The sequence below is a fragment of the Selaginella moellendorffii genome, unplaced genomic scaffold (genome assembly GCF_000143415.4).
Source record: "Selaginella moellendorffii unplaced genomic scaffold, v1.0 SELMOscaffold_26, whole genome shotgun sequence".
Lineage (NCBI taxonomy): Eukaryota > Viridiplantae > Streptophyta > Lycopodiopsida > Selaginellales > Selaginellaceae > Selaginella > Selaginella moellendorffii.
The window spans coordinates 1,265,465-1,277,631 of record NW_003314287.1 but is presented as its reverse complement, the minus strand read 5'-3'; the positions used below and the strand labels follow the sequence as shown (position 1 = coordinate 1,277,631).

Sequence of the window (12,167 nt, the reverse complement as noted above, 5' to 3'; positions counted from 1 at the left end):
ATGCAACTGCAAACAGCTTCTTGATCTTTGACTTTTGGAGTGCTCCTTGAAGAGTCTGCATGCCTTGTCAATCCTCCAGCCCCTTGATCACAGTCTTTATACCACAATCCTAATTATTCATCCTTATTTTCAATCTATCATTACACCTAGACTCTTATTCATCCATCCATTTTCTAAAGAAAGAATCATGGAAAAGAAGAAAAGTTGAGGCAAAAAGCATGTGAAAATGGGATCATTCTCTCAAGAGAATGAAATTGAACAACAGTAAGAAAAAAATTCTTAGTGACATTCACACTCTAAACGATTAAAACAGGGGAATGGGACAAAACAAGTCACTAAAAGTCATTAGTGATCAATGTGCAAGAAATAATTGGGATCTGTTAACACCTATCATGTTTTGGGGGTTTATAGCACCCATCTAGAGGCATAAGATCACTAAGAACAAAGGCAACACTTTTATCCTAAACTCTCTTGTTCTTGAGCTGCCCAGAACCTTTGTGAAACCATGCAATCATAAGAAAGATCATGAGAAAAAGAAATGGTTGTAAGTGGGTAAAGACCAAGAAAAAAATATAAGATTAGAAAGAAAAAAAAGGAAGTTAAATATTAAATTTAAAGAATGGCACCATTCCATTCTGAAAATTTCAATTCATCTCTGAATTCCTTGTTATGAGGATAAGAGAAGCAACATTGTATTCACATTTTATAGAAGTTGAAAATGGCAATACACCAAGGATTTTAGCAGTACCAAAACAATTACATAACATGTTATATATTGTTTTAGATCTTGTTTGTAATACTTACATGAAGTGTAAAATCCAAACAAATAAATACTCATGTGATGCAGCTGCAAGAGTGTGTTGCTATGTGAACACAACGAAGTAGCACTTAAAGCTTCTAACCTAAATCTAGAATGACAGTGTGGCATGGTATAAGAAATGAGGATTAAAATGGAAGAGCAAATGTAAACACAGTGATAGGTAAAATCTTAGATTTGACAAAAAGATAGGAAGAACATATAGATAGAAATAGAAAAGACTGATCATATGCTGGTATACTTAGAAATTAATATACAAATATGGAGTGTGCAGCAAGTATAATGAAGGAATAAAAGAAAGGAGCAAGAAAAGAAAAGCAAAAGTTGTATGATAAAGCAATAGTTGCCAGTGAGGATGAATAAATATAGGACCACCACCAAGCCTAACATATTTCATTCATTCATTCATTTATATTCTGTTTACATGGTCTCGTTACACCCCCATGAAACCAAAGGATTTAAATAAGTTGCCTAGATGATTGTCTTTGCCGTTTGGTGGCAGACCAAGGTGAAGGTCAGAGCTCAGGGTTCAATTTGACTATCTCTAGAGAAATGAAGTGGAACACTAAGTCAGCAACTAATTAATTAACTAATGTAGAGAACCTCTGGAGAGCTAAATAAATAGGTAGCTTTTTTGGGTTTATATATATATATATATATAAAACTCATCATGGGATGGATGAAGGGATTGTGCTGCAAACTACTACCTCATGACCACCATGTCGTGGCAATTCGCTTTCTTGAGAAGGCTGGTGTATAATTTTCCTCTCCTTGTCATTGCTTGCAAGAGTGATTTTGGCGCTCACATCCTACAGAAGTTGGAGCAGTACATCACACCTATATATTGTTTTAGATCTTGTTTATAACACTTACATGAAGTATAAAATCCTAACCAACTCATGTGACGCAGCTGCAAGAGTAGTGTTGTTATGTGAACATAACAAAAAGCTTCTAACCTAAATCAAGAATGACAGTATGGCAAACACAGTGTTAGATTTGACAAAAAGCTTGTGTTGGTATGGATTTAAGATGTGTTCTTTAGGAATATTTATCCTTAATTTTTTTCCTTTGGTAGAAGACGAAAAGTAAAATATTCTTTATTTTAGGGCTCCAACTTGGAAGCCTTCTTCATGTCCACGTATCCGCCAAAGGTGTAAGACACAAATCCCCAGAGCGAGAGCAGCATGGACATGATCTTGACGCCGCCGAAGCTATCGCCAAAGAAGATGACCGCGAAGATGGAGCCGATGGGAATCGCGAGCGCCAAAATCACACCCGCGAGCAGCGACGAGGAAAGGAAGATTATTCCCAGCGTTCCCAAGAATGCGAATTGCCACGACACGGCGGTGGAGACGAGCGTGAGGTAGTAGCTCGCAGCGCCGGGCTTGAATCGCCGCGACTCGCCCGGGATCGCCAGGAAATCGCCGTTGATCGCCATGGCGACGCTGGCCACCGCGGTGGAGACGAGCGAGAGCAGGGTTTGCATCTCCAACACGACGGCGCCGCCGCCGCCGTCGCTCGATCTGGTGAGAAATTTCCGGATTGCAAGCTCGATGAGAGGATAGAGCAATCCAAACAGCGCCGCGGCGCCGGTCGTCATCACGTAGCCCAGGACGACCTCCTTTCTCGTCACGCCCGGGAGCTTCTCATCGTCGGAGTGAAGCGCCAAGATCACGGCGGCGCTGCTCACCAGCACGATCGCGTTCCACCCGAAGGGATTGATCCTCTGGCGCGTGATGATCAGCGCGAAGATCGCATTGAATGCGAGCTGGCTGGAGGAGAGGAGGCCATTCGTGGAGGCCGGGAGGTATGCCAGGCCATAGGCATACATGAAATTATCTAGGGCTCCAAGAAATCCCAGTGCGATGTAGGTCGCGGCGAGCGCCGGTGTGAGCGGCGTGAGCTTGATGCCGCGCTTCCAGTAGATCGATCCAGTGGCCACCGCTAGCAGCGGCCATCCCGACGTTTGGAGCCATGTCGAGAGCCACTTGCGCGATCCCCCGGCCGCGAAGTAGAATCGCGTGAGCAGCTGCCCGGCGATCATCCCGGTCAGCATCGAAAGAATGCTGAGCGAGAGGAGCAGCCAGTGGAGCCGGGATTTGGATCGCAGGGTCTCGAGCGGCTTGGAGACGAGGGATCGCCGGAATTTCGAGTCGTGGAGAAAGAATTTGCTCGCGGGTGGAGTGGCAGCGATAGGTCCGGTAGCGGCAGCTGCTGTGGATGTGAATCAAAGAACAAAGGTAAGATTTGGATCGAGCACAGGATTTTCTTTCTACTTACTGCTGTTGTTGCTGTTAACGATCAGAGACATCTCCACGGCGGTGTTGCTGTCCATTCTTTGATCCCACGAAGAAGATTGATGGAAGCAAATGAATCGAGAAGATCACACATTGATTGCTGCCCCAATACTGGGTACTCTTCGCTTGTTCCAAGGGAAAAGCTATCAACAACGACTTAAGCGTTTCCATATTCGTCCGTCAGTGGCACAGCTTGGCTTTGATGCAGCCATCTTATCGCGACGTAACTGGGAGGAATACTTCGTACCCCACGCAGCTGACGTTGATTTTTGTCGCCGCGGTTGGTATTTTCTTACATTTTTTGTCCTGTTGGACTTGAAAGTATTGACTTTGCAACAATGGTCTTGCAGCGGGGTTAAAGGTTTGTGACTATGGCCACACAGAGGACACGATGCAGCTGCGCTGGTTATTGCGAAAGATGGCAAATGCAGGTGAGAGAAATGAGCTTTTTCTGTCGTTGTTTTCCACTGACGTGTTTGGCTGAACAGATGCCTTGGGAGATGGCGCAAAGAATAACAAAAAATGCAAGTTTTCCTTTCCCTTGAGCACAGAGCATGGCTTGTTGGAAGAAAATGCAGCCACAGCGGGCAGGTGAGAGGTACCTACTGAAGTTGCAATCGCTCACTATGTAGAAAGGGACGAGTGAAGTCGCTAGCTGGTTTTCTTTCTCATTTTCCTTAGCATTTTGAAGTAGCAAAAGAGACAAGTGAAGCAAGAAAGGTTAGCGCAGAGAATTGTTGGTTGGATTCTTGTAGTGTGGGCTTTGACGCAGGCGCACAGTTCTTTTGTTTCAGGCGCGGGCGTACCTTCACGGAACTTTGTATGCTTTTAAAAAGGAACGCTGTGACCGGATCAAGGACTACAGAAGTGAAGTTTTCACGTGATCCTGGACTGCCAGCTATAGTAAACACGAAGGTACAACTTCAGTTTTTCTGGGCTTGATTTATTCAGATTCTCAGCAGAGTCAAATGGACAGCAGCGTCCCAGGTACTTGATAGCTATGGAGGCGACAAAACGAACAAGTTATTGCACCAGACAATGCAATAGATTGCACTGCCGCAGTAGCAGAATTTCAATGTCAGAGCCGAAGTGACTCAAGCGAGCATAAAAAGTAAAATTTCCAGGTGTAGTTTCTTGTTTCAAAACTTCATACACAGCTAACTGTAACACTCTTGTAGTTGCTGTGTAAGCGGTTCCGAAAACTACCCTGTTGATCGGGAAGTGTTTATGGGATCTCCTCGCTCACACCACTGACGATCAACTTCTTCACAGTGGTACCTAGTTCACAGTGCAGAGAGGGGTGAGATCCCATAAACACTCCTGATTCTCGTTTCCGGTGGGTTCTGGTTCCTGTTTTTGCTGCTTCCATGCGGACGATCTCTGAGAATAAAACGAGGGAGGCAACGACAAGCTCGGAGAAGACATCATGGAAGAAGAAGTTGCTCCCAGCATGAGACAACAATCTTGGCCGCTGTTCCCCTGATTCAGAGAAACCGAATTTTGCCTCTCATAGAAACCTTTCTGGACCTGTTGCTGCTCAACACCAAGGCCGACGTTTGCTGCAACGTTACTGTTCATGCAAGCGTCAACACTGTTGCTGCAGCAGCTTTCCAGCAGCGGAATCTCGTCGAATGACTGAGGAAATCCGGAGTAGATGTCAAATGCCGATTCAACGCTCGACAGGTCCTCCGAGTTTACATAGTGTGAGGTACTGGAGGAGGACAGGGAGTACAGGCCGGAGCTAGGATTGTAGAAGCCACTGCCTTCGGCAATGAATTCCGATCCCAAAATGCCGTCCTGCTGCTGCTGCTGCTGCCTGCTGCTGGGTGTCAACGAGCTACAGATTTTTTTCGGTGGAGGAAGAAAGCAGCTGACACTCTTATCACCGACAGCAGCAGTTCTCTTCGGCCTGGAGAAATCGAGCAGCTTCTCAGCAGCAGACGAGCCAGTGGTAGAGCTACTGGGTGTGGAACCACGGTGGAAGAGAAGCATCTTCGCGGCCTTGGAAGGAAGAGCCGATGCGTCTGAAGCGGGAGCTGTGTTGATGAAGTTGGTCCTGGTGTTTGTGCCCCGGAGCAAACAGGCAGCCTCGTCGTAAGCTCGAGCAGCATCCTCGGCAGTATTGAAGGTCCCCAGCCACAGCCGGATCTTCTGGGTGGTGTCCTTGATCTCCGCCACCCAGCGACCAGACGGGCGTTGTCTCACTCCAACGAACTTCTTCCTGTTCTTGATCCCCGGTGGCGATGGCAAGGATCGACTTGTTTGCTGCTGCTGCTGCTGCTGCTGTTTGCTGCTTGGGGCCACAAGGTACTGCTCTCGTTCCTGCTCTACTTCTGGCTCCTGTTTTAAAACCCCGCGATTCATTGCTCCAGGTGGTGGCGGTAACAAGCCTTCTTTGGACCGCAATGAGATCTGGAACCTCAAGGATCCTTCCGCTGCTGGTGGATCGTAGACGCAGCTCTCGCTGTTATGATCATCCCCGAAAAGCTGCTGCTGCTGCTGCTGCTGCGTCCTCATTCTGTTCCAATCGTCTTCCTGGTTTGTTCCTGTGAGCTTGGCGACCCTCTTACGCTCTCAAGGTAAGAGTAGTACGGGATTTGGAAGACTAAATGCCTGCGTCGTAATATATTGGCAGGAAAGGATGAAAGGATCTGTGGAGCAAGGGAGAGGACGCAGCATGCGAGACAGAAGCAGAGAAGAGGAATGTGTCGCTAATGTGGTGAATTACGCGTGGGTATCTGGTAAATCTCGTCTTTTAGCTCCTTGTAAACACTACATTTTTTTTCGATTTTCAATAGTGTTTTGTTCCCCGTTAACTCCACCCTTGCCTTTGGCCTCTGCTTCCGTGGATGCAGCTGTTAGTAAAGACAGGGGGCATTCCATATCGCGTGCTTCCAAGAAAGATGTTTTTTTCTCTTTTCCTACATTTCTCAACAGTGGTTTGTGTTTTGTCTCTCTGCGTGGCTTGCCACCGATCGGATTCGATAAGTTAGCATTACAACCGAAGGAAAGACGAGACGGGCTTTTAAAACAAGGAATCCGGGGAAGAAAGATGCCAATTTAGCTGCGTCAGCTGATCTCGCGTATTTTCCTTGGTGACAAAACATGATGGATATAGAAATGCTGTTGCTAATTATCAAGAAAACTAAACAACAGTGACACTGATTTCCTTTTTTGCACTTTCAAAATTCCAAGAAAAATGGAAAACAATTCCCACTTCCATTTGATCACCACCATGACCATCCCCACCAGCTTATCACGTCCAGTTCACTTCACATCTGTTCATGGTGCTAAGTGAGTGAGTATTGTTTAGTGCAGACGGATCAAGCATTTGCATTCTTCTAGAGCAGCGTCCCAGAGGCATAACCCAAGGCTCTGGAAGATGTGAAGAAGCTGACAAAGATAACATGAATGATCCAGTTACGCTAGCTGCACTAAACGCTCGAGATGGTTCATAGGTCTAGGATGCAAATATAGAGATGTTGGCAAGACATTCCTATGCCAGTCCAAGAAGAGTTGCAAGTAAGAAGTTCCAAATCCAAATAGCCCCACATTGTGATCCCGCTATAAAAGTAGTATATGTATGTATTATATGTTCTCTTTTGATCTTTCCTGTGGGTTGAGAAGGAAATATATTTAAGTACAATTTTGGCAAGGCTTCAACAGTTTAAATATGAGTATTTTAATCACATTAGACTCAAGTTTTAACATCAACAGTGTAAAGCATTCAGAATCAAATTTTTAGTGGACTGAATTGAAAAAGATTCATGAGACTATTTACATATATTAGCTATTTATTTAAGCGACTGAATTTACATAAGAATAAACTAATTCAAATAGTTATTTAATATATTATAAAAAGAAATGTATTATACTTATTATAATAATAGGATTTTGCTAGGTTGATTTTGATCTAAACCATGTAAAAGTTCTTAGGCTATATATACACTTATATATTATTATTATTATAGTGGAATTTTGATAGATTTCACTCTATATATAACTTAAAGTTTTTGAACTAATTAAATATCCAAGTGTACAACTACAATGAATATTAACGTAATAAGATTTTGATAGCTATCAAATTAGTTTCAATCTGGACCACTTGCTCCTTTATATAAACTAAAGATTTTTGGGTTAATTGATATGCATATTTTTATATTTTATTTCCATATTCCATGCAATCACATTGGTGTATAGCACTACTTGGGCAAGATGTAGTATCTCAGTCATTTTGTTGATCATCTTTCTGATCACACTGAATCGTTATGGGTATTGTTGAAGTCGTCAATATCATCTTTCATCTAATCTGTGGACTTTGAGCAAGTGTTTATGGATTTTAAAAAGGTATTGACAACTTAGATATCTGGACTAAACATCTAGCCCATGGGCAACAATGATATTACAAGTCCTATTATTGTCCACTTACAAAGTATAAAATGGATGACTTGGTGTTAGTTTATTTTCTCAATCTTACAGTACATGGTTTATTTAAGGGGCTCTTTGTTTAATAGAAAGGATTATATCAAGTATTGTAATAAATTGGATCACAAGTTTATAAAGTTCAACATGATGTCCAACAAGTAAATCCTCTAGAAATCATGTATATATAATGGCTAAAACACTTTGTGCAAAGGGATTAGGAATAACTGGCACAATCTACAGATCCACCATTACCTTCCTAATGTTTTATTAGATCCTGGCCCATCTATTAGAGAACCTTAATTATCTTCTATCTATCCGAGAGGAGGGGATGATGTAAAGTTCAAATATACAATTATAATGCGGTATACTAATATTAATGTAGTGGGATTTTGATAGTTTTTATATTAGTTTCAATTTGAACCACTCACTCATGTATATAACATAGGGTTTTTGGGATATGCACATTTTTGTGTTTCATTTCCATATTCCAAGCACTCACAACAAGAATAATAAATATTACTAAAAACCAAATCATGTTATAAGCAAAAACTAATTTCCAATACAACCATGTGTGTAGGAAGAAGGATATTTAAACTCAAGAATCAATAGTAAAACAATATAAAACTCAAGAATTAACAGTAAAACAATTAGAATATAGCATATATAAAACAAAATATGGAGAATAAGCATAACAACATTATCAAAAGAGCACAAAAACTATAAAGGTATACATCAATATAGACCAATTAAATATAAAATTAATAAAGATGCAGCTAAAGAAATAATAAGAATGACAATAATGGCAAATTGATTTAATAGATTTACAAGAAGAGAAAATAGCTAACCAAGCAATTATACAAGTTCTAAATACAATATCACCTATAGTACATCAAGAAGATATAAAGAGTGATTCACAATTATTAATATCAAATATAATATGTATGCAAGAAGTAAGAACAAGCATATGAGGACATAATGAATATAACTAATATATCATGAACAACCCCACATATAGCAATATTGCATACAAATGACTGTCAATTCGAAAAAATAGAACATTTTAAACAGAAACAATGGCATATATCACTAAAGAAAAATCAAAAGCAAATACAAATACAAAATATATATAGAAAACCCAGAACAAATATACAAATATTCATACAACGACTACATAACTATATGCAAAAAATAGTTAATAAAATACCAATGATAATTACAAGAGATTTCAATATTGACTATCGATATAAAGAACCATCAAACAATAATGGAGAAAGAAGGATACATACAAATAATACACGTTATAAGAAACTAATAGATCAGATATAATATATACAAAAGCAAGAATAGCACCAGCATAAAATCTCTACTCCTCCAAGTTCTCTTTCAGCTTGTTCTTATACCACTTCAGCACTTGGCCCAAAAATACTTTTGCTTCTAGGATAGCACTCTCAAGCTCACTGGTACTTCTGCCATTGTCTTCTTCCAAAAAATGTTTAATCTCACTTGTTAGTTGCAACTTGAGAGTGTTGTCTGCTAGTGATAACTTGATCATCTTTGGTCGCTTCAGAGCAAGCATTTCTTGAGGCTTCATTGCGTCACTGTAATTTGAATCATACTTGTAGAGAGCCATAGCATTAACACCTCCAACACACAGACCTTTGATCTTGATAAGATAATGTTGAAAACCCTGCCTGCTTCCCTCAATCCCTGTCTGTTTCTCAAATGCAACAGTTGCTGCATCCAAGATAACATTTACCTTGTCAAAATTTTCTCCCTGTCTCTGAACGTGATGGAAAAATCTTGAAAATGAAATGAAGTCCTGTTGGAGTTTCTTCATGACTTGCTTAGTTCCTTGCAACTCTTTCCTGCTAACGATGAACTTCTGCCCTTTGACTTCAAGTTTTGCAAACAGCACATCAACCACAACTTCTTGTAGCTTCCAATCCATGGTCTTCATAGCCACATCCAAAACACCTGCTGCACACTGGCATATAGTAATCCCCCTAGAAGAAAATACAAGGGGCTCCATAGCTGATATTCTCGCCTCCAAGCGTGCAATCTGCTGTGTGAGCAATGCAAACCCCGCCTCCGTCCTTCCATATTGACCCACACAAGCACATATGCCAGACTTCAATCTGAAGTCTTCAGGTTGTCTGCTACGAGAAGTAGCTTTCTGCCAAGCCGGATCTGGACGTTCTTCCTGCCACCTACATTTCCTTGCTTTTTCTTCGCTGTCCAAGTGATTGTGCTTCCCCTTGCCCAAAATACCTAGTTTTGGCATTGCATCGGAAGACATTGCTAAGCGCTACTCACTGCCACTGGTGCGCTGCCTGCCGCACACTCTATCGGGATTCTGCTGGAAAGGAAAGGAAACCCTTAAAAACTGATTGCCCTAATGATACCAGCAATCTTTTCAAGGCTGAAAGCGGCCCTCAAATCATTGATGTTTAAAAATTAAGTTAAAATGCTAATCTAATAAACAAAATATCTCTTTTTACTTCATGCTTGATATTTTTGTGATTTTTAGAAACTTATATTACAAGCAAACATTTAGAGTTTTATGATTTTGAAGTAAACCAAGAATTATTCATAAATATAGAACATTATTCAGATTAAGTTAAATCAACTTAGCAATGAATTCCTCTAATCATTGGGGCAATGAGGTTAGGGTTTCTCACTGATGGGTCGGTGCATAAGTTTAGGGTTTTTCATTCATATATTATTTACAATGGAAATTTTCATATAAACATTCAATGTCTTGAAACACCAGTGCAAGCAGTTTAGGGTTTCTCATTTGTAGTGCTCGCCTCAAGCTTGCTCGTCTTGTGATGCTGTGTCCTTGGAGTTACAACACTAGTGTCTCTAAAATTGGCACATATAAGGCAATTAGTTTAGGTTTCTTATTCATAACATCTTGCCTCCATCCTGTTTAGCAGATTAGTGATGTTTTGCTTAGCAATGTGTTGTGATGCTGCCTCCTTGTGGGAGATGGGTGTTTTTGAGACCGGTGCATATAAGTAATGGGCAGAAAACCTTTTACATATCTAGTGTAACATAGTTGAGTAGAAATGATCACAAGGAGTCCAGAGTTTTAGGGTTTGCCAAGCAATGGACAAAAAGCCCAAAACTCTCGACTCCATGTGATCATTTTTGCCCAATTATGTCGTTTGGTTTCTACACTAGATATGTAGAGGATTTTCTACCCATCACTTATATGTGCTAGTCTTAGAAACATTGGTGTTGTAACCCCCATCTCCCACAAGGTTACAGTTCAAATTTGAAAATAATATAAGCTTACATACGTGCTGTGTGTCACTAGTATCAACATCTGGAACTCCTCCAGGCTGGTGATCTTGGGAGTCTCAACATACTGACAAAACGTAGCCCCAAGGAGGTGAAGAATGTCCAAGCTCTTGGCCTAGTGATGAGGCAGAAGCGTCCAGAGAGTGAGTCCAGCAGGTATGGATAGGTCATTTCAAGAGTTAAACCTTCAAACCTGCTCAATTGTTTTTCTAGGTGGAGGCGTCCAGGAAGAGAGAGCAACTCATGTTTGAAGCTAAAGCTGGTCCTAGCATGGGTGAGTTACAGCAGGTATACAAGCTTATATTGTTCCAAGAGTTAAACCTTGTACTGCATTCTTTTCCCAGGATATTGATGGGGCACAAGTCTAATGGAAGGGTGAGTCAGGGCAAGCGAGAAAGCACAGACATCTAGATATTGGTCTTAAGCCGAGCTTCGGATACCCACTGCTGGAGCAAGGCTGGAGGCCTGGCAACAAAATGCTGCTGCTTGTACCAAACAACCTGAAGATTTCAGATTGAAGCCTGGCATAGCTGTCTGTGGTATGCAAGGACGGAGGCAAGGACGGCGGTGCAGTTTGCCTTGCTCACAGAAAAAATCGCACAGATGGAGTGAAGAATAACAGCAATGGAGCCCCTCGTCTGTACAACAAGGGGGACGAGTCGATGCCTGTGTGCCACAGATATTTTGGATATGGTTTTGAGGTGCATGAACTGGAAGTTGCAGCAAGTGGTGGCGGACGCACTGTCCAGGAGACTCAAAGTGGATGGGCAAAATTTCGTCATCAGCGAAAAGAAGATACAAGGAAGTAAATGGGTCTTGAGCAAGCTCTAACAAGACCTTGTTACTTTTCCAAGGTTCTCCTCTCATGTGGAACAAGAGGGAGACAACTTCGAGAAAATCAACGTGCTGTTAGATGCAGTAGTCGGCACGTTCGAAAAGGAAACAGGGATTGTCAAGAGCAGAGAGGGTCTCCAGCACTTTGTTGAGAAGATCAGAGTTCTACACACTGGAAGTGCTCATCCGATGGCTGTTTACAAACACGATGCAACATATGGTGCAACCATGAAGCCACAAAAGGAGCTCACTCTAAAGCCACCAGCACTGATTGAATTGACAGCAGCGGAGTACAGTGTGAAAGTGCAAATGGCAAGCGAGGTGGAATCTTTTTTCGGAGGGGACAACAAAAGTACCTGCGAGTTTGAGGATGTCCTGTTCAAAGCACAAGATTTCTTATGCCAGGTGGTCACATGGTATAAACAGAAGCTGACACAATAGAGATTACATGCTGGTAAGCTGCTTTTATGCTTTTGCCTGTTTTTGCTTGA

At 41.8% G+C, this 12,167-nt stretch overlaps 3 protein-coding genes across 11 annotated transcripts; 1 reads left to right on the top strand and 2 right to left on the bottom strand.

Annotated features, from left to right (window-relative positions):
- Positions 1 to 1,894: 1,894 nt before the first annotated feature.
- Positions 1,895 to 3,191, bottom strand: LOC112348055 (purine permease 3-like). 2 transcript variants are annotated; one of them, XM_024680008.1, is made up of 2 exons: positions 3,098 to 3,191; positions 1,895 to 3,031 (listed from the first exon to the last, which is right to left on the bottom strand). In XM_024680008.1, exons 1-2 carry the CDS (start codon positions 3,150 to 3,152, stop codon positions 1,920 to 1,922), a joined length of 1,167 nt encoding a protein of 388 aa, XP_024535776.1. In that variant the 5' UTR covers positions 3,153 to 3,191; the 3' UTR covers positions 1,895 to 1,919. The 2 variants fall into 2 exon arrangements, with proteins under 2 accessions (XP_024535776.1, XP_024535777.1); XM_024680009.1 differs by having other exon boundaries at positions 1,895 to 3,028; positions 3,098 to 3,181.
- LOC112348056 lies at positions 2,943 to 4,381 on the top strand. 8 transcript variants are annotated; one of them, XR_002992946.1, is made up of 6 exons: positions 2,943 to 3,057; positions 3,123 to 3,394; positions 3,465 to 3,545; positions 3,603 to 3,712; positions 3,895 to 4,029; positions 4,077 to 4,243. XR_002992946.1 is itself a non-coding variant. In XM_024680012.1 (6 exons), the coding sequence occupies exons 1-5, from the start codon at positions 3,187 to 3,189 to the stop codon at positions 4,205 to 4,207; spliced, it is 627 nt and encodes a 208-aa protein (XP_024535780.1). In that variant the 5' UTR covers positions 3,157 to 3,186; the 3' UTR covers positions 4,208 to 4,225; positions 4,293 to 4,381. The 8 variants fall into 8 exon arrangements, 5 of the variants coding, with proteins under 5 accessions (XP_024535780.1, XP_024535779.1, XP_024535778.1 ...); XM_024680012.1 differs by lacking the exon at positions 2,943 to 3,057 and adding an exon at positions 4,293 to 4,381 and having other exon boundaries at positions 3,157 to 3,394; positions 3,603 to 3,705; positions 3,909 to 4,029; positions 4,094 to 4,225; XM_024680011.1 differs by lacking the exon at positions 2,943 to 3,057 and adding an exon at positions 4,293 to 4,377 and having other exon boundaries at positions 3,157 to 3,394; positions 3,603 to 3,705; positions 3,909 to 4,029; positions 4,094 to 4,238.
- Positions 4,307 to 5,631, bottom strand: LOC112348096. Its single transcript, XM_024680155.1, has one exon. It carries the CDS (start codon positions 5,629 to 5,631, stop codon positions 4,393 to 4,395), a length of 1,239 nt encoding a protein of 412 aa, XP_024535923.1. The 3' UTR covers positions 4,307 to 4,392.
- Positions 5,632 to 12,167: the final 6,536 nt, after the last annotated feature.

Coding starts and splice junctions, on each gene's coding strand:
- LOC112348055 (XM_024680008.1), bottom strand. CDS start 3,152: ATGGACAGCAACACCGCCGTGGAGATGTCTCTGATCGTTAACAGCAAC. Junction 3,032..3,097: donor CGTTAACAGCAACAACAGCA/GTAAGTAGAAAG, acceptor TCACATCCACAG/CAGCTGCCGCTACCGGACCT.
- LOC112348056 (XM_024680012.1), top strand. CDS start 3,187: ATGAATCGAGAAGATCACACATTGATTGCTGCCCCAATACTGGGTACT. Junction 3,706..3,908: donor AATGCAGCCACAGCGGGCAG/GTGAGAGGTACC, acceptor CTTTTGTTTCAG/GCGCGGGCGTACCTTCACGG. Junction 4,030..4,093: donor CAGCTATAGTAAACACGAAG/GTACAACTTCAG, acceptor AATGGACAGCAG/CGTCCCAGGTACTTGATAGC.
- LOC112348096 (XM_024680155.1), bottom strand. CDS start 5,631: ATGAGGACGCAGCAGCAGCAGCAGCAGCAGCTTTTCGGGGATGATCAT.